The sequence below is a fragment of the Notothenia rossii genome (genome assembly GCF_949606895.1).
Source record: "Notothenia rossii genome assembly, chromosome: 10".
NCBI lineage: Eukaryota > Metazoa > Chordata > Actinopteri > Perciformes > Nototheniidae > Notothenia > Notothenia rossii.
This window is the reverse complement of record NC_136908.1, coordinates 54,656,409-54,679,798: the sequence shown is the minus strand read 5'-3', so window position 1 is coordinate 54,679,798 and position 23,390 is coordinate 54,656,409. Positions and strand designations below refer to the sequence as shown.

The following is a 23,390-nucleotide window of genomic DNA, read 5'->3' as shown; positions in this document are numbered from 1 at the left end:
AGGCTGAATCTCTTATGATATTTGCAATAACAAACCTGAATGTATTATCCTTATGATAATTACAATGAATAACAATACCCCTGTACAGTATGTTGCACAGATCATTTTCACAAAACATCATTATATAGACGAAATGTACATTAATAAAGTAAAAAAGTTCAAAATGTACACATTGAGATAAAATAAGACACAATGTCAATAAAGACATATTAGGATAGAATATTCAAAGTATCAGAATAACTATTCGTCCCACAGAGGGGACATGTACATTGTTGCAGAAAGTAAAGAGCCTATTAATTAATATATATTAAAGGTACAAGTAGAAGTTACACAATTTACAAAATACACATCCACAAGTATTAATTGTATATAAAGGAAATATATGGTTTTATAACTTTATAAATTCCCCATAAATAAGAATATAAACATCATTTATAAACAACATGCTGTTGAACGCAGCCCAGTTGGTGTACTACCACTTCACCCATACGTCATTTCCTTTTGAAACCATCTCCGAGAGTTTTGTCCAAGATGGCGTCAACGCAGTTAACGGATGAGGAGCTTTTCTCCGAATTAAAGCACTTTGGTTTCACTCCAGGACCGGTTACCGAAAACACTCGGCCGGTGTATCTGAAGAAATTGAAGAAGCTTCGCGACGAGCAACAGCAGCGGGGCTCCAGAGCCGGTAAAACCCGTAGCACCGGGGCCATTCACAGCCCCAGCGGCGGAGGCAACACGGCGGGACCCAGGCCAGCCAGCCATGACGTCACGCACCTGAGCTCCAGCAGGAGACCGGGCAGGAAGTCCTCCGTCCTGGGCTTCAGCTCCGACGAGTCTGACGCTGAAGCTCCAGTCAAAAGAAAAGGCCGACAGGCAGACAGGAGCCCCGGGTTCCCACAACATCCGAAGATAAGGCCGACAACACCGAGTGTAGCTAACAAGAGTCAGTATGGCGCTACGCTAAATAGCACACATTCTTCCCCGGGTCCGGGCAGACAGAGGGGAGTCTCGCTGGGCTGGGGGGTCCGGGCCAGATCGAGCCCTGAGGCGGAAGGGAAGGATTATGATGAATCGGGGGACGAGGATGATATTGAGGGGGAAATAGAGAAAAACTCTCGCTCTTTAAATGGTTGTGGGGCGTCTCACTTAAACACTAGCAAGCTAGCTGGGGATTACTCAGACTCGGACGAGGAGGAGGTCCGGGGCCCTGGTGTCGGAGACCAGCAGCAGGAAAGGTTGGTGCCTAACGTGAGACGGAGTCACCCCAAAGCCGAGTTTGCTTTCCACGTAGTGGGCCGAGGGTCCCAGACGGGAGGGGCAGCCAGACAGGTTAACCCGCCTGAGGGTTTAAATATGGTCGGGAACCGGAGGGAGGAGGGGGAGGGAGGCAAGGGGAAGAGAAGGGATTCAGACACGCCGGGAGGCTTGAGGAGCCACACCGTTTCTCCCAGGAAGACCATATACGTGTCCCTCGCAGAGAACCATGGAGGAGAGGCCGGTAAAAACAACCACGTTGACGAGGAGGACGGAGCTTACAGAAGCAGTCGGTTCGCCATTGGGTTGAGACCGCGCTTCTCCAACTACAGCAGTCTGTCCCAGACCTACAGGAGCAACCACTCCAACCACACTGCCCCCAACCACTCATACAGCCAGGCGGTGCTGAAGCAGAAGCTGTCTGTCCCGGAGGATGAGCTGCTCCAGCAGTTTAAGAGAGAGGAGGTCGCCTCCTCTGGAAGCTTTAGTGCTCACTACCTTTCCATGTTCCTGCTCACAGCAGCCTGCCTCTTCTTTCTGCTGCTGGGCCTCATGTACCTCAGGATGAGGGGCTCTGGGTCCTCGGAGGTGGATGAAGTCAGTAAGTATCTGACAAGATGAGCAATTTAAGCTTTTCCATTGTTTATCCCCTGAGCATAAAGTTGTATGTAAACAGAGCAGCTGAATACACAGTACACAGTCATGTATTCAAGTTTAGTGGCACTTACAACAATGATCACATTGCATATCTGAAGAAATGCTAAATAAAACCGATGCATAATTGTCATGAACCTACTTTCATGTCTAGTAGCATGCATATAAACTAGTTTCAGCACAGACAGGACAGAAATGTTTTCTGCTCCCACTGCTTGTTCCTAGACAAGACCTCAGCCTCCCAACATGATCACCTTTTACCTTACTCCCAGGTCGTGACTCGTGTAACCAGTGACAATATTTTACTAGCAAACTTGAGGCAAACATAGATCAGTGTGCACAATCCTGGTTTGAATCTATTCTGCCTGCAGATGCAACCCCTCACTAGATTTGCTTCATAATTGTCAGAGCCAGATATCTGACAGGAACATTATCCATAACTCTTTAAGAAATGTTTGTCCAACTCTGTCCCCAAACTCACTGTAGACGGTGGTGTTTCTGTTGTGTTTGTAATCAAGCAGTGTACTATTTGACCATGTAAGTACCCACACTCACACCATCCTCCTTGATCTATGGATGAGTAGAAATGTCTAGACTTTCCTGCACTTAAAAACTTAAAGAGTGAGATCCCAGGAAGCCTGACAGTGTTAAGTGTTGACCAAATCTCCAATTCAACAAGTATACAAGGACTCTTAAGCACACTAAGTGCAGACTTCCAGGGTGTCAGCTTAGTGTGCAAACTTCATCAGACTCTGTTCGGATAATTACCCATAATGCCAATCAATATCCACAATGAATAGAAACCACATAAAATGTTAACCAATAGTAGTAATGCTCCCATTGCTTACAAACCTTTCTGCCATTCTCCTCACAATATTCCTTTGTTTTAGTCAAAATACAAACAGAGAAAACATATTAATCATTTGGTTCTATTTGCAGGATATAAACAAACATATTATCATATATAATGTTTTCTTTAATATTAGGCAGGAACATCATGTATAGATAGTGGTACATTTGACATTTCAACAAAGTGCGTTTCAAAATAAATATAAAAAATGTTTTGCTTTATCAAAAGTTACCCTCTTACACATACAGTAGATTCAGCAGTGAATGAATGGTGATGATGAGTGATTATGATCAGGGGCTCTGTGTGGAGGTGCGAGAGGGGGGCGGAGGTCGAGGATCTCATTATTTGACCTTAAGGGACATACGCTGTGGCCCTAAAGCAACTGCTCCATTATCTGTATCAAAAGCACACATTGATGCCACCAAATGCCACAATAAAAACAGAAAGTACTACAAATAAACTGGAATTCATTTACATCTTAAATTATTAATATATATACACAAAAAAAGATTTACAAATATCCAACCTTCAAATTGCTTTTTTAAATCAACACGGGAAATCTCAATTCATTTGAAGGGCTGCGCTGCAAACTATTTAATCATCACCAAATTCTGTGTTTTCATGACCGATCATAACTCAGCTTTATGCAGACATACATGTAGCATGGTGTACAGGGCCGGTTTTTGGCATAGCGGCCGCCTATGGCAAAGCGGTCGCCTAGGGCGCCAGATCTGGGGGGGGGGGTGCTGCGCTGGCAGCTCTGGGAGGGAAAAAAACATTTTTGACTGTTTGCGCTCATCCTAATTTTCAGCCTTTATGTAACAACATTCATAATTAAGTAAAGGTAACACCCTTTTCATCCCGGTTACACTTTTCATTTTTTCCTGTACGATGGGCGCTGTAAGTGATGAAAGTGGGGGGTGTTGGCTTATCACAGCCAAAGTGGGCGTGGGATCGAGCGAGAGAGATAAATGCAATATATGTAAACAAATATTTCCAAGGCACTCCTTTATAATTATTTGCATAGACAGGTTTGAAATCATTGATATGTATATAGGACAGTAAACCAGCTAAAATCTAGGGCAGCAAATTGGTTAGAACCGGACCTGATGGTGTAGGAAACAGGCTCCGTGTTACAAGACGGGTCGGGGGTTTGGCGGTACTGCTGCAGACTCTACACACACACACACACGCACGCACGCACGCACGCACGCACGCACGCACGCACGCGCACACACACACACACACACACACACACACACACACACACACACACACACACACACACACACACATCCCGCTGCAGACTCTGCACGAAGGAGCCACGGTGCTGCAGCACCTGATCGGAGCAGAGCCACACAGTGAGCGGAAAAACGATATCCTGTCACAGAGATCTGCTATTTTAAAGTAAAGTCAACACATATCGACCCTAAATAAAGTCTATATTAAGAACGAGAGATTTTTTAACATATGGCTTAAGCAAATGACAAATCAGCGAGGGTGATGTCATCAGAGCATCGTCCTATGTTCCGTGGCTGAGCCCAATTGAACCCCTGATTAGGATCAATGCAGTGCGGTAACACTGCTCCAAGGGCTGTACTGGTGTGGTGAGCTTTCATGTACAGACACTGACTCACATGCTAAGTGATGTCTGAACTACACTCACATTCCACAGTCTCCAAACGTGCCATCTTATTGTAAATCACCAAGTTTTTCCGTCTACTACACCAGCTTGTGCCTTTTGAAATGTGCGCTGTGTTAGCTTTAAAGTGTGATTGTAGTGACCACGCTAATGTTTCCTTCTTCCTCTCTTTTATTGCAGTTAAGAGCCACCCTTTTGGCAGCAAGTTTGACGAGTTGTATGTAAGTATATTCTCGTGACACCCCCTGTTCTGTCAGTTCGAGAACAGGAAATGTAATGTCAACCGTAATCCTGGAGGTAGAAAGAAAGTTCTCCTTTGTTAATGAGTTCCTGGGGTAGAGTAAACAAAATATTGAGCGTCTATTGTAAAGATGTCCAGAGCAGATCAGAGCCTTTTTTTATTTCTACAATAAAGCAGATAAAAATCTGATTTACGCTTATGTATCATCTTCAGCTTGCTTTTAGTGGAGCAACACTCATAACACAGTGCAGCCGCATATGCAAGTAAACATTTTAGTGTGTAATTTTTGAAAGTTATTTGGGTTTGTTGTGTAGTTTGGCAAAGTGCATTAAGTCAATAAGTTCTATGCCTTAATTATAATTGTCAAAGAGCTGTGTAGAAAGCAATCAGGTAGCAACAGTTAGATATTTCGACATCACTGAGCATCACTGACCATTTGTAATGACACGTTGCCAGCAGCAGGTTGTTGTAGCTGTCACTCACTGATGTTCATCTTGGAGTCACTTGATCACAGGCCACAAATATATCTGTTGTCTTGTTGAGGGGCTTTCTGCAGCCACTGCCTATACTCATCCAAACCTATATCAACACTGTACAGCCTCGAGTTGTCTGTATCTATAGTTCAGACAAAGTGTTCTCTGGCTTATAGCATCACATCACAACATTCCAGTGTAACTTTCATTCATACACAATTAAAACTGTGATTTGTGTTTTATTGTTTGCAGAACAAGATGGAGAAGGACCTGATCCTCAAGCTGCTGCTCAACCTGCATGACCACCTGGCCCAAGTCGCTGGTAGCTACTATCTCTCTGCACTTCACTGTGTGGCCGCTGACTGACTGAAAATAGAGCTGTGGGAAGGACATTAAAGAACCTTTTATACTCTATATATAATGTACACAAGGAAATACGATACATTATCAAATGAGCAAGAGAGTTCATCAATCAGACTAAGCTGGGGATAACAGCTCTAACATTACACAATTCAATTATCCCGGGAACTGCTAGGCCATACAGCCCAGTGTCTGGTTCTAAAAAGTATTTATGGCTACATAACAAAGATGTATTGTGTTTTTTTTCACTGACACTGTTTGATATATATTGTGATTGCAGGTCAGTATGACTGTGGAGACCAGCAGCATCTAAACAGGAGTCTGTCCATGGCAGAGGCATCTACGTATCTACGGGTACGTTCAAACACATCTGAAACGGCTGTCTAACTATCAGATATTTCCCACTACACAGCCGGGTTTGGGCTTCATGATGGCCTTGGAAGTCTTGAAGTGTGCATATCTGGGAACTTGTATTTAGAGGGTTGCTTTAAAGCACTACAGTAGAGTGTATTTTCCGTCTTTTTTCTTTTGATTTAGATGTTTTAAATTCTGTCTGAAGGCAGGATATGAGAGTGGTGCTGAATTACAGTGGAGAGAAAAGGAAGCGCAGTTTAAAAAAAAGCATCACTTTTCTCTTTTCGCTCCAGATGATAGATCTTTCCCCATCGGGAGATTTATTTTCCCTCCACAAAAATCACAATTGTATACACAACCCATTTAATACACACAGTCTTGCCAATACGTTTTCCCAGTGTTTCTGCAACTTGCGCTACCGGGTGTGCAATGAAGTACAGCATTCACCACATTCACTAGGAAGCAAGCTAATGTGTTTTCTCTCAGCGAATGCAGAGCTTATAAGGAATCAAAGAGAGCATGGAGCATTAAGAGACTGACTTAAGGGCCACACATGTGGAAACACATCTGTCCTGTTCCTCTTATCAGTGTGGTGTGTTGTGTTCAGTCTCAGAATCAGGACTTCGATGGCTTCATTGAGACCTCTCTGGAGTGGATCATCAGGACAGGCCAGGAGGTTGGGATCAGGTAACACAAGATATCCATCCTCACGCTGATCACAGCCCTTAAATGGGACATATTTACTCACTCTGCGTGTGTGTGTGTGTGTGTGTGTGTGCGTGTGGGTGTGGGTGTGTGTGTGGGTGTAGGCTGACAGGGCAGGTCGCTAACGAGCCTCTGACTGATGTCTCTGAGATCTCTCGGCTGGAGTCCTCGCATCCCAAGATGCCGTTCACGTGCCGCTTCCGCAGAGCCTTCTTCACCGTCATCAGCAGAGTCTCGCTCATTGCAGTTGGTGAGTTAACACAGGTCATTAACAACAGCAAGCCTGAGTTGTGCATTGTAGATCACAGATAAATAGATTATGTTGATAAGTTCAACTACACCTGATACAGTCGTCCTGCCACTGTCACTAAAGATGACTGATGTCACTAAAAGACAGTTGAAAGAACCAGATTGTGCTTTGCAAAAAGGCCTTTGTATTATATATGAATTTGTTGCTGCTCATAAAACTTAGCATATCCCAAAATCTAGACAATTTATATATTTAAAATAACTTATGAATATATATTTCAATTGTTCTACATTGAGAAACATATAAGTATGTAATATGAAATCTGTGTTTATTAGCAAACAGTCTGATTTTTTTATTTTATTAAAATGATTTTCCTTGACACAATTTCAATACTTTTATCATTTATTATAGTCTGCTGACTTTCATAACGTTTTATCTTAGTTTTTTTCAAAGATTTTAAGGAAATCAAATATGTAAAGATACTCCACGAAATGACACAAGTAAAAGTACCAATGTAAGCTGACTTTTTTTAATCTTACATGTTCCAAAGCGGTCCAAATTGTCATCTAATAAGATTTCCAAAACATCAAAGACAGAACCAGGGAATAGACCAAAAAGCTGCTTTACTGTTTGTTATTATTTCAATTATAGACTCATCCATCCATTTACCAAACCCTGTGTCCTAATCTGGACCACATGGTTGAGTTATGAAGGATTTACAGTGTCTTTTTGATGATGTTAACAAAGCTGTGGGTTGTAACGGTATACTGCCGTTATTATCATAGACCAATCTTAGATCTCACTGTAATGGCAGAACCAGTGGAAACACCAGTGTAGTCACTCATTTGTTCCACCAAGCAGCAGTGTAATCAGCTTTTTAGTTGCTCTGTCTTTAACCTGTGGATCCTGTGTGTGTGTGCAGTGGTGGGCTGTGTGTGGAGCGTGGTCTGCTACATGAAGTTTCGCTGGAGGAGAGAGGAGGAGGACACCCGGCAGATGTATGACATGGTGGAGAGGATCATCGGTAAGGAGCAGCACACACTCGGCACACTGACTACAGCAAGTATTAACACACAGATCAGGAAAAAGATGATGATTTGAATAAACATGAACTACGTCTACACAAAGACATTAAATGATATACTCTGTTTGTTTATTCAAATGTTATCTATTTTTGCGATGTCCCGGTGATTTCTCATGCTTTTATCCTTCTTCCATATGATGTTGTTTAGATGTGTTGCGAAGCCACAGTGAGGCTTGCCAAGAGAACCAAGACCTGCAGCCGTACCTGCCCATCCCCCACGTCAGAGACTCCCTGGTTCAGCCTCAGGACCGGTCAGTAACAAAACACTGCCACAGCTTGATCCTCTGCGTCTAAAGAAAACTGTGTCAACTAACAGCACCTATAGACTAGGGCAGCACGATTTGGGGAAATAATCTAATTGCGATTTTTCTGACAGATATTGCGATTCGATTTGCGATATTTGTTTTTAAGCGACCCAACGGAAGTTTATTGTAAAATGCGGCCATATCTCCGGCTAGGAAGGTCGTATGTTGCACGTTGGTGCTCCCGTCTCTAGCACCCCCGCAGCCCGAACTACGAGTGAAAGAACTAAACTTACATGAAACTTCCGTTGGGCTGCTTTAAAGTCAAGCTTCAGTTTATGATTCACCCTGTAATAGAAACATGTGATGGAGCATTACTAACCTGACTCAGATGGTTTGTTTCACCAAACCATCTAGGAGAGCTCCATTGGAAGCCATTTGGAAAGGGCAGGCACTTTCAAAAGCACTTGGCAGGTGATTGGATCAATCTGTCTATCACCTTCTATCATGGGCCACTTCTGATTGGTTAACAATGGCTGGTACATGTGGAGCACAGCACTTCTGATTGGTGTGGATGACTGACACACAAGAAGGGAAAAAAAGAAAGAAAAAGTTTAAAAAGAAATCGCAGGCTTTGCGATTTGATAATCGCATCATTTAAAATCGTGATTTGGATTTAAAATCGATTAATCGTTCAGCCCTACCATAGATAAATTGCGTCAGGTGAAGAAGGTGTTTAAATATCCCTAATATTTTACAGAAAGAAAATGAAGAAGATTTGGGAGCGGGCTGAGAAGTTCCTCGCAGCCAATGAGTCCAGGATTCGGAAAGAGACTCAGAGGATCGGGGGAGCTGACTTCCTGGTCTGGAGGTGGATCCAGCCGTCTCTCAATTGTGACAAGACGTCCTCCATGAACTCTAAAGTCTGGCAGGGAAAAGGTTAAACACTTTTTCTTTAAGCATTACTGAGCATTTCAAACCATCATCGCCCTCAACATCGCCCTCAAACTCACATTATCTCCTTGTTGCACACGGTGACTAGACTGATGTAGCTGTGTGTTCTGATACACTAATCAAAGACTTTGTCTCTCCTCTTCAGCTTTCCCTCTGGACCGGAGAAATTCCCCCCCCAACAGCCTGACTCCATGTCTGAAGATCAGAAACATGTTTGACCCGATCATGTGAGTACCTGACTCTGCTGCTTGTTTGACCTGCTGAAGAGCTACCAGACTTCTCCCTGAGTTAACTTCCTGTTTGTAACCTCTTGGTGTTTTCAGGGAGGTTGGGGAGAACTGGGATCTAGCCATCCACGAGGCCATCCTGGAGAAGTGCAACGACAACGACGGTATCGTCCACATCGCTGTTGACAAGAACTCCCGAGAGGTAAGCGCTGTCCTACGAAGTGATGTCACACCTCTGACCTGTCGGCTGCAGTGATGTCACACCGTGCTTCTTGCTCTCTCCCCAGGGCTGTGTCTATGTCAAGTGTCTTTCTGCAGAGCACTCGGGGAGAGCCTTTAAGGCACTTCACGGCTCCTGGTTTGATGGTAAGTCCGGTCGTGTGTCTCTGGTTCGGCCTGATTAGACTCTTTCTGTTACCAGGTCCTTCTCTCAGATGATGCGCCACTTACAACTGCTGCATCATCTTAACATGACAGGCAATCTGTCCTGTGTTTTGTTGTCATGACTCCCCCTTGAACATCAGTGGTCTGCATTGTTTTAACTCTACCCGCTATGAACAGCTCAGCTTCCTATGAGCTTCTATTTATCAAGTGCTTAACTGCTAAATCTTCCAACAAAATCAAAACCTCTCTAGCACTACTGATGATAAAAACATCTCCTAATTATCCTGATTCAGGTGCTCTTCCTCCGTCACCATTTCCGTAAGGTTAGCAGCTAACAGTACTTGCTGTATGTTTAATGGAAGATGAGAAATTAGTTATCATTTTAGCATTATCGGTTCCCTTGTCTCAAAGCTAACCGTTTTTTAAATGTGTTTTTGGTTAGATGCCTGAAATAATGTTGGTGAGATTTTCACCTTTTGTTCTACGACATAAAAAACATCAGATTAAACGCGATCCCGCTTTTAGCTTAGCTGTGGTGACGCGCAGACATGCAACAGTAATGTATATTTTTTAAAGCCTATCTTTAGCGCTTAACTTCTGGCAATTGCATTCATGCTTTAGAAAACCATAGTGTTGTTAATGTGTGTGGAATATCCTGCTGAACAAAAACGTGTAAGTATCATTATCTTGTGTTTGCCGCAGAGCAATTTCCTGCAATATTTCAAAATCCACTGATAGAATCCCATTGGCTTTATGTAGGAGTCGCCTTTGCGATAGTAACTTCTGGGTCAGCCTACAAAAATATTACAGCCAGTGACAGACTCTTGCTTTTGGTTCAACAGGTAAGCTGGTGACTGTGAAGTATCTGCGTTTAGACCGATACCACCAGCGCTTCCCGCAGGCCCAGGGCAGCAGCACGCCTCTGAAGGCCTCCACCCCCCCCCTGAGCACCACAGGCACCATGAACACTGTGCCGCGCCTGCAGCACCGTGGCGCTGGCAACTCTTCAGGCTTCTCATGAGAACAGCTTTTTATTTAACAGATCTCCTCTGTGCCCTCCCAGCATGACAGCACCAGTCTGCTGCTACTCCTTCACTGCTTTTTTCAAACGGGGAAGACTCCAGTCTGTTGTCTCGGGAGTTGCTTTTTCTTTTTTTTTCATCATGGGATCGCAAGAGAAGTTGTTAAGCAGTGCAGTGTTTGTTTTTCAATAATCTTTGTATTAAAATGTCATGGATTTTACTAAGGAAGCAAAGTTCTTCTGGGATATTTAAGATGTGTGCAGAGACTCCAACCCTCCCTCCTTCTCTTCCACAGTCTAACTGACGCCATGATGGAGTTCATTTGGAAATGGCTGCATGTATGTAAGCTTTCAATTACAGCACAGTGTGGGTGTTGTTTCCTGATGATGTTCCCTGTTATTATTCTGATTATTATTATTATTATTTAGTCAAGCGAGAAAGGCATGGACAGACTTGTAGAGGGTGTGCTGTAAATACATGTGAATGCTGGTGCAAGCTTTATTACATCCTCTGTATTAAAAGCAAACCATAAGCTCACATTTCTCTTGCTGCTCACATCTGTATCCAGAGGCTGCAGCAGCACCCAAAGCAGAGCAGGGGTAACCGTGGCGATGCTGACTCAGCCTCTGTTGTATTCCATGTATGGCCCCTTTTTCTCTTCCCTTTTGTCTTTGATTTTGTTTAAGCATCCAACTTTTGACAGAATCAGGGAGTTTTAACAGTCACCTGAAGCTTTCTTCTACAGATATAATCCAATATATTCCCAAATTATTATTGTTTTTTTTATTATGTTTATTATTTACCTCTTTCCAAGTTGGGTCATTTTCACTGTTGGTGTGTCCCCTCATATTTCCAAACCTGTTCTAAGCAAGTGCTGTCATCTCTCTCTCTCTCTGTGTGTGTGTGTGTGTGTGTGTGTGTGTGTGTGTGTGTGTGTGTGTGTGTGTGTGTGTGTGTGTGTGTGTGTGTGTGTGTGTGTGTGTGTGTGTGTGTGTGTGTGTGTGTGTGTGTGTGTGTGTGTGTGTGTGTGTGTGTGTGTGTGTGTGTGTGTGTGTGTGTGTGTGTGTGTGTGTGTGTGTGTGTGTGTGTGTGTGTGTGTGTGACCAGACTAGCACAGGATTTTTCATGTCCAGTTTACAATCTGCTCTTCAAGTGAGACGGATGTTTTTTTGTTCATGATAGAACCTGATGCTGTCACTTCTTCTTTGATCAAATCAGCCTATTGTTATGATGCTACCACTCCCTTATCATAAGGAGTACTGTGAGGATGTCGACACCTTTAACTCCCAAATATTCCAACCCCCCTGTAAGGAGACTGTACTGAATTACGGATTCCTGCTTGTGTGTTCTTACAGCACCCGTATATTCAGAAAAGTTGACAGACATATTTTTTTTTAAATGCAGTGTATTGAAAGTTGGATTCAGTGTTTGCAGTGTGAACTTGTACAAATGCACATTTCAAATGTTCAAAAACAACCCAACTGTGCCTTAAATTTGTGCTTTAAAAAGAAGACGACTGGCACTGCAGAATGTACTGGATTTAAGAAATGATTTAACTGTTTAAAGGGTGAGTAAGGCCTGCCATAGATGTAGTTTTGGTAGAGTTTGACATCTTCAGATTTTGGTATTTTGTAGCAGTTTACTTTGATATTAAACCAAATGCTTCTCTCTATTTATTATTATGATTTTGTTTAAATCAGCTGTGGTGATGTACTATTTTAATGTCACTAGACCAGTTACACACATGTCATAACTTTTCTTTCATCGAGGGTCGACCTTACATCCACTTCCAAACAATTGTCAGGATGTGTAAAATGACAAAATAAAGTGAACACTTTCCGAAATAAGCCAGTCGATAATGCATCTGTAATCTATTTTTGTACGTCTCAGCCCACACTGACTGTAACGAGGCTGAATGTAAATGTTGGTTACACGTGATGACACTTCTCCAGCCTTGTGCGTCACCTTAAAATGCATCCTAAATGAAAGCATTATTTTCCTCTGTATTTTGTGTAAACACTGTACATTGATATAATTGTAACATGTACTATTATATGCAGCTTTATTTCCATTACATTGTATGTTTGGGGTATCCCTAACCTGCTAGCCAGAGGGGGGAGGAGGGAGTGGTGGGGGGGGGGGGGGGGGGGGTGGTGGAGGTACAATACTACAGACATTTAAGAAGACACAGACGTTTTAATGTAAGTTGTCAATTGTACAAACAGCTCAAATTAAAGGTTTATTAGGAGTTTTTAAACTGTGCTTGTGCTGGTTTTATGTGCACACGTGGGGCTCGAACATTCTAGAAACAGCCTGTACTTTAGCGTTTACTCATCTATGACAAGGCTGTTTTAAGTTTTTAATATACATAAGTTTTAAACAATAGTGCCAAATTCCAAAATACCTATCTCAGTTACAGGTGTCTAGTTTTTTTATACCCAAAACACCTCATTGGTTTGGCTCTGTGTGATATGTTTTTGTATTAAACTCCAACCAACTCTCCTATCTATAGTCTATAGGCCTTCAAGCATGTATGCCCAACAACAAAAGCCAAAAATAGGCAGCCAAATAGAAAGTAATATTTGTATTCATCCTTATTAACATTGAGTAGAACAGGTTAAGTCGTTTTATTGGTGTAATAGGAAACATTTTCCTATTTAAATGAGATGAGTGAGTGCGAGTTGGCTGTTTTGTTTGTAATCAGGTTACATCACCCTGTGACGAGGCTGGGGTCCTGGCCATAATTGGAGATGTGCACTCAGTTATTCACACACAGCCTGTTGGTCTACGGAGCGTGTTAGCCTTGCTAGCCTGTGTGTCTTTCTGATCTCATTTTCTGTGCAGACCCGACACTGCAAGTTAAAGCTGGCGACTCAAAGCTTCACTATCAACATCATATTCCTGCTGTTGCTTCTCTCAGGTAAATGTCAGCTCAGGCTTTTGTATTTTGTGGAGTCATTTAGGGTACGATAGTCACCGTTAGCTTAACCGTGACGAAAATGTGCTTTATCGGGATGTAGCAGCTCAAAACATGACGTGAAGCTAATAGGAATAACAGCGTCAATTCGAGAAAAGACTGACACAACTACAAGATAGGGTCAATTTTCATGCATGTTATTTTTGTTAGCAAGCAAAAGTAGTACCAGACAGGCAGCAGTTTGCTAACAGACCCAAATATGGTACAATAACTTTGACTTTTACCAAGGTAACGTTAGCCTACGTAACACCATTCAGTAGACCAGACCCGGTATGGAGCTCCTGTCCGGCATAGAAACCTCCATGACAACACACCCTCTGTTCCAATATGACGCACTTGTGATTCAGGTAAAGTCAGTAATTAAATTGTAATGTGACTCGGCAGTTCTGCAAGTTAAACCGGTGGTATTTTCCTGATTTGGATTTGCATAACGTTAGAATAAAAAATAAAACATAATTGAAGGTCGGTTTACAATTACTAATAAACATACGCACTCATGGTCAAATTGAACACATGCATAACTAAGCTACACGTAGCAAGTCAAATGACATAAAGAATGTCCAAGAAAAACAACAACAAATAGACAACTACAAATTATTATAATTTAACCATATCATTCATGTTCTGTGAAATTAAAGAGTCCTACTATAGTGTGCTATATTCACTTGAAATATAGCTAATAGGCCTTATACGTATAGTTTTAATTTGAACCATAAAAAAGGCTTATAATATATTTCTTCATGAAACAATTTCCAACCTACCTAATCACTTGCTACACAAAACAACTGACATCTAGTGGTAGAAGCATGCATCGCATCTTTAGTTCTTTACAAAGATAATTGAAAGGAGTGTATGAATAGACCATTTAAAAACTATGAAATATAGGCTTTGCATTATACAAAAATTACAACAGAAGAAAATGAGGGGGTTGTATGTCATGCATCAATCAAATTAAATACTCGGCAACATTGAGACTAACTAAAAGCTGCTTTTTCTTTGCCCCAAACGATCAGTCTTTCGTTATATGTGACATCTCACATTAGAAGAAAATGTCAGGAGTTCACTGACTGCTTATTTGTTATTCAGTGTTAAAAAAACAAAGCCCTTTGGTGATCTTCGTCTCTCATTGGAAAACTGGCACTGTTCTTTGCCTACGAGTAAATCAAATGTCAAATCCTACCTGTTTGAAAAGTAACATCTTTAACTCAAGCAAGCCAGCAGTGGAGGGTGGGAAACTGATGTGTACACACGAGTAATTCATCAGCTGTGCTTCTCTTTCTCTACGTCTTTCTCTCCTTCTTTCTCTCTTCAGTGTGACTGTGTCTCATGGCCGCCCTCCTCAGACGTGGGCTTTTCGTGGCCTTGCATCACACCCTTGGGCAAGGCAGCCACTCAGTCTGCCACCCTGCACTGCCTGCTGCTCTTCTAGGTAGAGTAACACTTAGCTCCTGCATTAACATGTCCCGGTGCGACTGCTGGCTTTTTCTCTCTTTCTCTGTCTTTTTTACTCTCTAGACCTCTCCCTCTGTCAGCTAAAACATTACCACTCATTGTTGCTTTTCTCGTTAAGTTTCAGTTTTGTGTGTCAGGGGTCAGTTTGCGGTGATAAATTAGAATCTCTGAAAAGGGCCACCATTTCCATTTATGTCCAAACATGCATTTGGTAAATTCTTCCTGTGCAAAACCTCGGTGCAGTCCTTTATTTAATAGACAGAAACAACAAAAGACAAATACATTGTTTCCTAGTTTGTTGCAAAGGAAATTCACTGGCCCTCTTCCAAACTAAAATCATGCTTCTGTATAAAGCTCATATTCAAAGTGACACACTAAAACGTTCTCCTTTGATCAGATACATTTAAAAACATACTCTTAGTATTGAACCTTGGGCCAATTCGTGACTTGTCGTGTGTATCGTTACACCCCCTCATAAAAATGTATTGTATGAATTTGTCTGCTTATAGTCTGTAAGGGACTTGTAAAGAAGAGGATGGGGCCACATGTAAATGTTTTTATTTTGTTGAGGTTAGACCAAAAGTCGACCAAAGAAACCCCCTTTTGGTTTGATCTAAAAATTACGTGGCCCTCATCCTCTTTCGTAGACTTGGCTATCACTTTCAGAGATGTCTTTCATTGCATATTTCATTTCTTCAAGGTGACTGGATTGATGTTTTATTGAAGTAATGAGTCATCCATGCAGCATAGGATATCACAGTTTTCGTTTTGTGTTCGTGCCTGTTAACGAATGTCCTTCAAACTCTTCATTAACAGTGGGAATCCCAACGGTTCCTGACTTCCTCATCTTGTCTTGAATGGCGTTCATCATGTTGACCTGTGTTGTTTCTCCCTCTTGTCTGCTCCCCTTCATCCAGCCTAGATCTTGGTTGTAGCCCTGCTGTGAGGTGGTTTGGTTCTACTGGTGGGTGGAGCTCCTCTCTCCAGCAGCCATGTCGGGCTTCAACCTGCTGCATCTAATAACCAAGAGCCAGCCTGTGGCTCTGAGGCCCTGCAGTCTTCCCTCAGGTCCACTGACTGGGTGCTGTGTGCCTGCTGTGCTCTGCCTCTCTAAAGCCTTAACAGCCGGCTGGTGTGTCCGCATGTCTTTCGCACTGTCCCAGTGTACGTGTGATCACAGCGCTTTTAGTGCTTTTCTCACATTGGCTCGGCCTCCTCAGGGAACGCCAATCACATATTTGCAGTGAACGATACTTGAGAGCTCCTACTTCTGAACAGTATAAGAGTATTTGCTTTTGTTGCAGCGAGTATCGACATTTCACCGTACTTGGTCAGATTCTTAATCTTATTTAGTAATTATTTGATCAGATATTGCCTAAATTGGTGCCTAAAACTGGTTTTAATAAATCTTATCATCTGTATATAATATATAAAAAGCAAAGACATTTATACATATTCCATTGCAGATAATAAGGTGTATCTGTCAGGGTAGAGCGAAGCAGACAGGACCCAAATGCAGATTTCACAGAATATTCCTTTATTTCAAGGTTGACTGGAACAAACAGAACTCTTCCCTGTGAACGCAGTCAAGACAAACAAGGATCTAACAGTGACAGACAGAACAACCAGAACTTAAATACACACAGGACTAATCAAAGAGACAGGTGAGGAGGGAGGAGGAAACACAGGGGCACCAGGTGAACACAATCAAGAAATCAGGTAGGAGGGAACACACAGACAGGAAACCAAAGACAGATCAAGACAAAACACAAAACAGACAGGAAACCAAAGACAGACCTAGACTAGGGCTGCACGATTTGGGGAAATAATGTAATTTCGATTTTTATGACAAATATTGCGATTCGATTTGCGATATTTGTTTTTAAGCGACCCAACGGAAGTTTATTGTAAAATGCGGCCATATCTCCAGCTAGGAAGGTCGCATCAACATGCTCCCGTCTCTAGCGCTACGAGTGAAAGAACTAAACTTACATGAAACTTCCGTTGGGTTGCTTTAAAGTCAAGCTTCAGTTTAAGATTCACCCTGTAATAGATGCAAAACATGTGATGGAGCATTACTAACCTGACTCAGATGGTTTGTTTCACCAAACCATCTAGGAGAGCTCCATTGGAAGCGATTTGGAAAGGGCAGGCACTTTCAAAAATACTTGGCAGGTGATTGGATCAATCTGGCTTTGCGATTTGATAATCGCATCATTTAAAATCGATTAATCGTTCAGCCTTAATCTAGACAAGACAAAGCACAACAAAGACAGATCGTGACATTACCCCCTCAAGAGCGAAATCCAACGTCTGGGAGGCTTTTGGTGTCATCCTAGATGGAGAAAATAACCAACATCCCACGCTTTTTGAGCCAAATATGCAACTGCGTGTGTTAATAATTGCACGTTTTCACTGCTCATATATATGCGGGTTTGGGTCGGGTTGCGGATCTTGTGCCGGCGGGTCGGGTCGGGTTGCGGAACTAATTGGCAATATGTACGGGTAGCGGGGCGGGTTCGGTATTGCACGTCGCGGGAGCGGGTCTTGAAAATCAGACCCGTGCAGGACTCTGGGCTGGAGTGGGCCGGATCACCGACAGGACACGAGGGGCCGGAGTGGGCCGAACCACTGACATGACACGGGGGGCTGGCGTCGGCCGGGGAGCCAGTACTGGAGCCAAAACTTGAGCCAGAAACATGGCAGCAGGGGCCGAAACTGGGGCTGGAACCATGGCTGCTGGGGCCGGTACTGGAGCCGGAACCATGGCTGCTGGGGCCTGTACTGGAGCCGGAACCATGGCTGCTGGGGCCTGTACTGGAGCCCAAAGCATGGCTTCTGGGGCTCGGGTTGCTAGCCTGGACTTGCGACTCCTTCTCTTAGGAGCCTTTTGGACGCTCCGTGGACCTCCTAAAGCCAGACGAGTACCCGAGAACGGAACCTGGACAGGAGCAGGAAATGGGGAAGAAGCAGGGGCTGACTCCAGACAGAACACACAGATGTATGGTGTCGGGTTGGGAATTGGGAGGCAGGGGGCTAGCATGCCTGGGGCTAGCAGGCCGGGAATCACATGTCCGGAGGAAGTCCATAATCCAGCCAGGTAAGAACTTCACTAAACATGGTTTCTCTGTAGCCATCTGGTGCGCTTCTGCCAGAGCAGCCTCTTTCTGCTGAGCACTGGACGCTCCCCTCCACCTACCATAGCAGCAAGCCAAGGAAAAGATAAAACTAAGTAACTCCACATCAAATGGATCTGCTGGGCCCGTCTTTGGTTAGATCCTTCTGTCAGGGTAGAGCGAAGCAGACAGGACCCAAATGCAGATTTCACAGAATATTCCTTTATTTCAAGGTTAACTAGAACAAACGGAACTCTTCCCCGTGAACACAGTCAAGACAAACAAGGATCTAACAATGACAGACAGAAAAAACAGAACTTAAATACACACAGGACTAATCAAAGAAACAAGAGACAGGTGGGGAGGGAGGAGAAAACACAGGTGCACCAGGTGAACACAATCAGGTAGGAGGGAACACACAGACAGGAAACCAAAGACAGATCTAGACAAGACAAAACACAACACAGACAGATCGTGAAAGTATCTGCTTTTTTATGTATGCATTAGGGTCCAAATTAATAAATAAAAAAGGTCTTAAAGTACAAATATTTTACAGCTAGTTTTTAATGACAAATATTCAGTGTGACGTGAATTTTCAACGTGGCATTAAAATCAAATCACAACTGAGAGAACGAAGTATGAAGAGATTGGAATTCTCAGTAAGTATTTACAAACATTTTTTTTGGAAATAAAACAATCCATCCTACAGTTTGCCATACAAAGGGATTTGAGGAAAACTGAAAAAGATGTTTTGTAAATTTACTTTTAGCAGTACTATACTGCTCTCTGCTGGATAACACTGAAGTGTTGTGGTTTGATTTTATGATGGGATTAAAATCTTACATTTCTCTGTTTGAATCTTTTTTCTTTTTGGCATTTAAAATCTTCCAAAGTGGTATGCCTATATTTATGAAAGTAAAGGGTTCTTATAAGGGATACAGCCCCCCTGTGGAATTCTCAATGTAAAATGTCATGTTTTTAAAGGGCCCATGTCATGCTTTTCCGGTAATTACCCGTCCCCTTGTGTGTTGTGAACGGTCTGCAGAGTCAAAAACCCTCAAAGTACACCCTGTAGTGAGTAAAACTCTAACACAGTCTATTCTGCCCCAGAACGCCTCATTGGAGATTTCTCATTTTCCATTGTTTGTTTCCCGGGTACCCGGGCAGGGGCTCCAACCAGCCGTTTAGGACAGAGTGAATACACATGATGCTGTATGAGAAACCAATGCGATTTTGGAAAATTGCACAATTTAAATCTATTCTAGTAGACCTTAACAATGGAATTATCATCAGTAGAAATGGCCATGACATGGGACCTTTAAAGTACTTTCAAACATCGAAATCCACAAAGGCTTTTTGAAATTGGTTTTGTGTACAGCAGTGTTTGTAATCATGCAAACATTAGTGCAATACGTTTTGAAAAAAATCAGCAGGGTGTTAATTTGTTGTATATCTTCTTGAGTTCAGCATCTGTTGAGTATGTACATGTAGCTCTCCTCACATGCTACTACACATGCTCACAGAAAAATAAATATGACTCACGCTTTGCTTCCTTGCAGCTTGCACGCACTAACTCTTGTGTTTTTGTTTAACTTTGCACTTAATGTTGTAAATGTTTCATTCCTAATAGGTTCTTTTTTTGGATAAAACCGAGATGTTTTTTTATGTTTGGCTCTGCACAATCAATTATCCTTAGTGTTCATTATGGAGCATGTCAGAACAATTCTAAAGAAAAGAAGACCTTGACCACAATATCTAGTTTATCCTGAACAGCTGGCACCGACACATGAAAGCACTTGTCCCTGATACAGAGGAAACTGTTTTTTTTGTTGTTGCATGAAATGGTGACTTTTTTTCCCTATTGCCATCAAGAAACATCACACTTATTTTGTTTTGTCCTTCTTTGTCCCCTCAGGAGCATGTAGGACGAAGAAGACATGGCCGGTGAAGTTCCCTAAGGAGGAGCTGAAGAAGCGCCTCACTCCGGCTCAGTACCATGTGACCCAGGAGAGAGGAACTGAGAGGTAGGACCATAAACACTTAGAAACACAACAGTTGCTCATCCTATTGAGCCATTTAAGTTCACTAACACATTTATTTCCCACAGTGCTTTCACTGGAGGCTTCACTCATAATAAAGATGAGGGGACCTACACCTGTGTTGTCTGCAGCACCGCGCTGTTCAGGTGAGGTGTGTGTGTGTGTGTGTGTGTGTGTGTGTGTGTGTGTGTGTGTGTGTGTGTGTGTGTGTGTGTGTGTGTGTGTGTGTGTGTGTGTGTGTGTGTGTGTGTGTGTGTGTGTGTGTGTGTGTGTGTGTGTGTGTGTGTGTGTGTGTGTGTGTGTGTGTGTGTGTGTGTGTGTGTGTGTGTGTGTGTGTGTGTGTGTGTGATGGAAAACTGCATATTGGGAGCGATCTCTATGATTAAACAATGTAAGATGTAACCAAACAATTAACTAATTGTCATTGACATTTGTGTTTCCTTTTATAGCTCTGACACAAAATTTGACTCTGGCTCGGGTAAGTTGAAACCCATATAAATGCAGACTAATAATAACCTACAATTATTGACTATATATTATTATGTACATACAACAAAAACAGTCTTCTTGTGTTTGGGTTAGAATAAGTTTAATTTACTTTTCTACAACTGAGAACTCAATCAGGGGCTCTTGTTACTTTAAGCATATATATACCCAGTGTACTCTGGTGTAATCAATTGTTTTACTAATGTAGGAACAGTCATGTTTTATAACATAATACAATCACTAAAGACTACATGATGACTTCTGTTTTAATCATAAATTGCTCTTCTGTTAGATTCTTTTACTGAAACAGTTTGTTGCGAATGTGCTGAGCTTTGTATTACAGTCACATATACTGAGACAAGAAAGCAGTCAGTCAGCAGGGGGCACAAACATCACAGTCTTGCTTCCAGCTAAATTGATTTGGTTCTCAGTGTGTGTTACTCCTCAGTGGTGAGCTAGGGTTCCTATGAGGAAGTGAAATGCAAGAATATTCAAGTCTGGACCCAAGTGTGAACCAAACAAATCAACAGGCCTAATTTTGTCTTTAAATCACACATAATATATACGACCAGTGCTGTATGTCTGTCCTCCTGTGTGCTGACATCTTCCTAACACAACATCTGTTCAGGTTGGCCGTCTTTCTTTGACCTCATGAAGGAGGGGTCCGTCACTGTGACAGATGATTTCTCCTATGGGATACACAGAGTGGAGACGACCTGCAGCCAGGTACACTGAACACTGCAGTACACTCTAACAGCATCTGTTGTTAGTTCCTTTAGCACAGAGTCACTGCTAGAATAAAATAAAAGCACTGCAGAAGAAAAAATGACTTTACCTCCTGTCAGGTCACCCATTGTCTAGAGCAGGGGTGTCCAAACTACATTTTGAATCGGCCCTCAGCAAATAAAAAAAGTATAATGGAATGCGGCCCACAGATGAAACTTGAGCTTGTATTGTACTTCTTAAATATATCTGTAAACATATATTACACACTAGTGTTCATGTGTTAATAAACCCACTTTCAGTCAGTTAAAGTTGAAAATATGTTTCTGTTCAACCTTGAAATATACCCTTCCTATTTCCTCTTATGATAAGCAATCTGAGGCTTCTGTTTTAAGGAATGAGCTGCTAACCAAATTAATGAAACCCTATGGAAAGCTGTGATGTAGGCTGTTGTATCAATCACCATTTACTTACATTTGATTGATTTTGATAAGTTATAACTTCACTTATGAGGCAATAAACCTCACCTATAGTGAGTGGCCCAGCCCTTCGATTATTTTTCTGTATGTGGCCCTCGCTGAAAAAAGTTTGGACACACCTGGCCTAGAGGGAGTTAGAAGACCATTATTAGCCCTGTTTGTAATAACACAGCTCCCTTTTGCCTAAAAAACAATGTCATCAACGTTCCTTCCTGACACTGCCCCCTTCTCCTGTAAAGCCATCATGTTCTCCATAAAAAGCTGGAGCTCGATCTTTCCCCATTGTGTTTCAGTGCGGATCTCACCTGGGACACCTGTTTGACGATGGACCAAAACCCACAGGAAAGAGATACTGCATTAACTCGGCCTCGTTGGGTTTCCAGCCCAAAGACGCGGCCTCCTCCAGCTCCGCGGCCGAGGGTGGAGCAGCCAGCGGCTCCGCGAGCGACGGGAAGACGGAGCTCTGAGAGACACTACTTTTGATTCACTTATAGGTGATTATGTTGTGAAAATAAGGAAGGTGCTCAGGCCTCAGACACAGACCACGTATAATCCTTCACAAGCTTCCAAAGCAGACACAATGTATCAGCTGATCGCCTTAAAGGGAACTTCCCTTCCCCTAACACCCTTTAATTTCCAAGGTAGTAGCATTTGGTCTGCTTGTTTAAACATGGATGAAGTGCTGGGTAGTTGTAGAGCTTATTTTGTATTCTAAAATATTTTTCTTGGAGTATATTTTTGAAGTGATATTTGATACTGAGAGATAGGTTTGGTGAAATGCAGGGTTCTGAGGGACAGAGAAAACTTTTGACAGATAATATCTTTTTGTGGACAAATAAAGCACTGTGGCCTTCAAGTCACTTGCTGTTATTGTCGCTTCAGTTCTTTGCAGTGGGAAATATTTCAGTTTGTCTTCACAGCTTGCAATAAAACAGTTACTGGATGAATACAACCTGGAGAAATGCTGACTTTCTTGTTTCATGTTTTTCAAAGCTGGTGTATATACAAAGTTATCTCAGCTCAAGGTGTTCTTACTAGTTCCTTTTAGGATTTGGTGTCGCACGATGGGGTTCTGCAGGTAAAAAAGTAAATGTAAGGCTAGTCCGCTCTATTTATTGTGAGCCGTTAAAGGCTGTTTTGATACAAATGATTCAACTGATGCTAAAGGAAAAGCCAAATGAATAAACAAACTATTAGATTTTAGTAAGTTCACATAAACAAAAAGGGATAACCAAACTGGCCTTTGTTCTCCTTTTTATGCGATTAAAAACAGAATACAAAAGCGGCAGCTATGATGAAATGTGTAGAATAACAGAAAACAAACACATCCTTTCACAAACTATTACAAGCTAGTTTTCCATCCAAGTGTCAGACATTTGACCCTAGTTTTCATTTTATTTGGAGCAGATCAATTGATGGTGT

General features: G+C 42.4%; 2 protein-coding genes across 4 annotated transcripts; both read left to right on the top strand.

Annotated features, from left to right (window-relative positions):
- Positions 1–465: 465 nt before the first annotated feature.
- On the top strand, positions 466–12,555 carry lemd3 (LEM domain containing 3). Its single transcript, XM_079654355.1, has 13 exons — positions 466–1,855; positions 4,581–4,621; positions 5,367–5,436; positions 5,755–5,828; positions 6,436–6,515; positions 6,638–6,783; positions 7,706–7,807; positions 8,016–8,118; positions 8,870–9,048; positions 9,209–9,290; positions 9,387–9,492; positions 9,578–9,656; positions 10,517–12,555. The coding sequence occupies exons 1-13, from the start codon at positions 532–534 to the stop codon at positions 10,693–10,695; spliced, it is 2,565 nt and encodes an 854-aa protein (XP_079510481.1). The 5' UTR covers positions 466–531; the 3' UTR covers positions 10,696–12,555.
- An 873-nt stretch (positions 12,556–13,428) lies between these two features.
- On the top strand, positions 13,429–22,920 carry msrb3 (methionine sulfoxide reductase B3). Of its 3 annotated transcripts, none has more exons than XM_079654147.1 (7): positions 13,429–13,616; positions 14,986–15,102; positions 20,157–20,265; positions 20,349–20,426; positions 20,730–20,758; positions 21,395–21,492; positions 22,262–22,920. In XM_079654147.1, the coding sequence occupies exons 2-7, from the start codon at positions 15,000–15,002 to the stop codon at positions 22,433–22,435; spliced, it is 591 nt and encodes a 196-aa protein (XP_079510273.1). In that variant the 5' UTR covers positions 13,429–13,616; positions 14,986–14,999; the 3' UTR covers positions 22,436–22,920. The 3 variants fall into 3 exon arrangements, with proteins under 3 accessions (XP_079510273.1, XP_079510274.1, XP_079510275.1); XM_079654148.1 differs by lacking the exon at positions 14,986–15,102 and adding an exon at positions 16,043–16,193 and having other exon boundaries at positions 13,430–13,616; XM_079654149.1 differs by lacking the exon at positions 13,429–13,616 and adding an exon at positions 16,043–16,193 and having other exon boundaries at positions 15,001–15,102.
- The last annotated feature ends 470 nt before the right edge of the window (positions 22,921–23,390 follow it).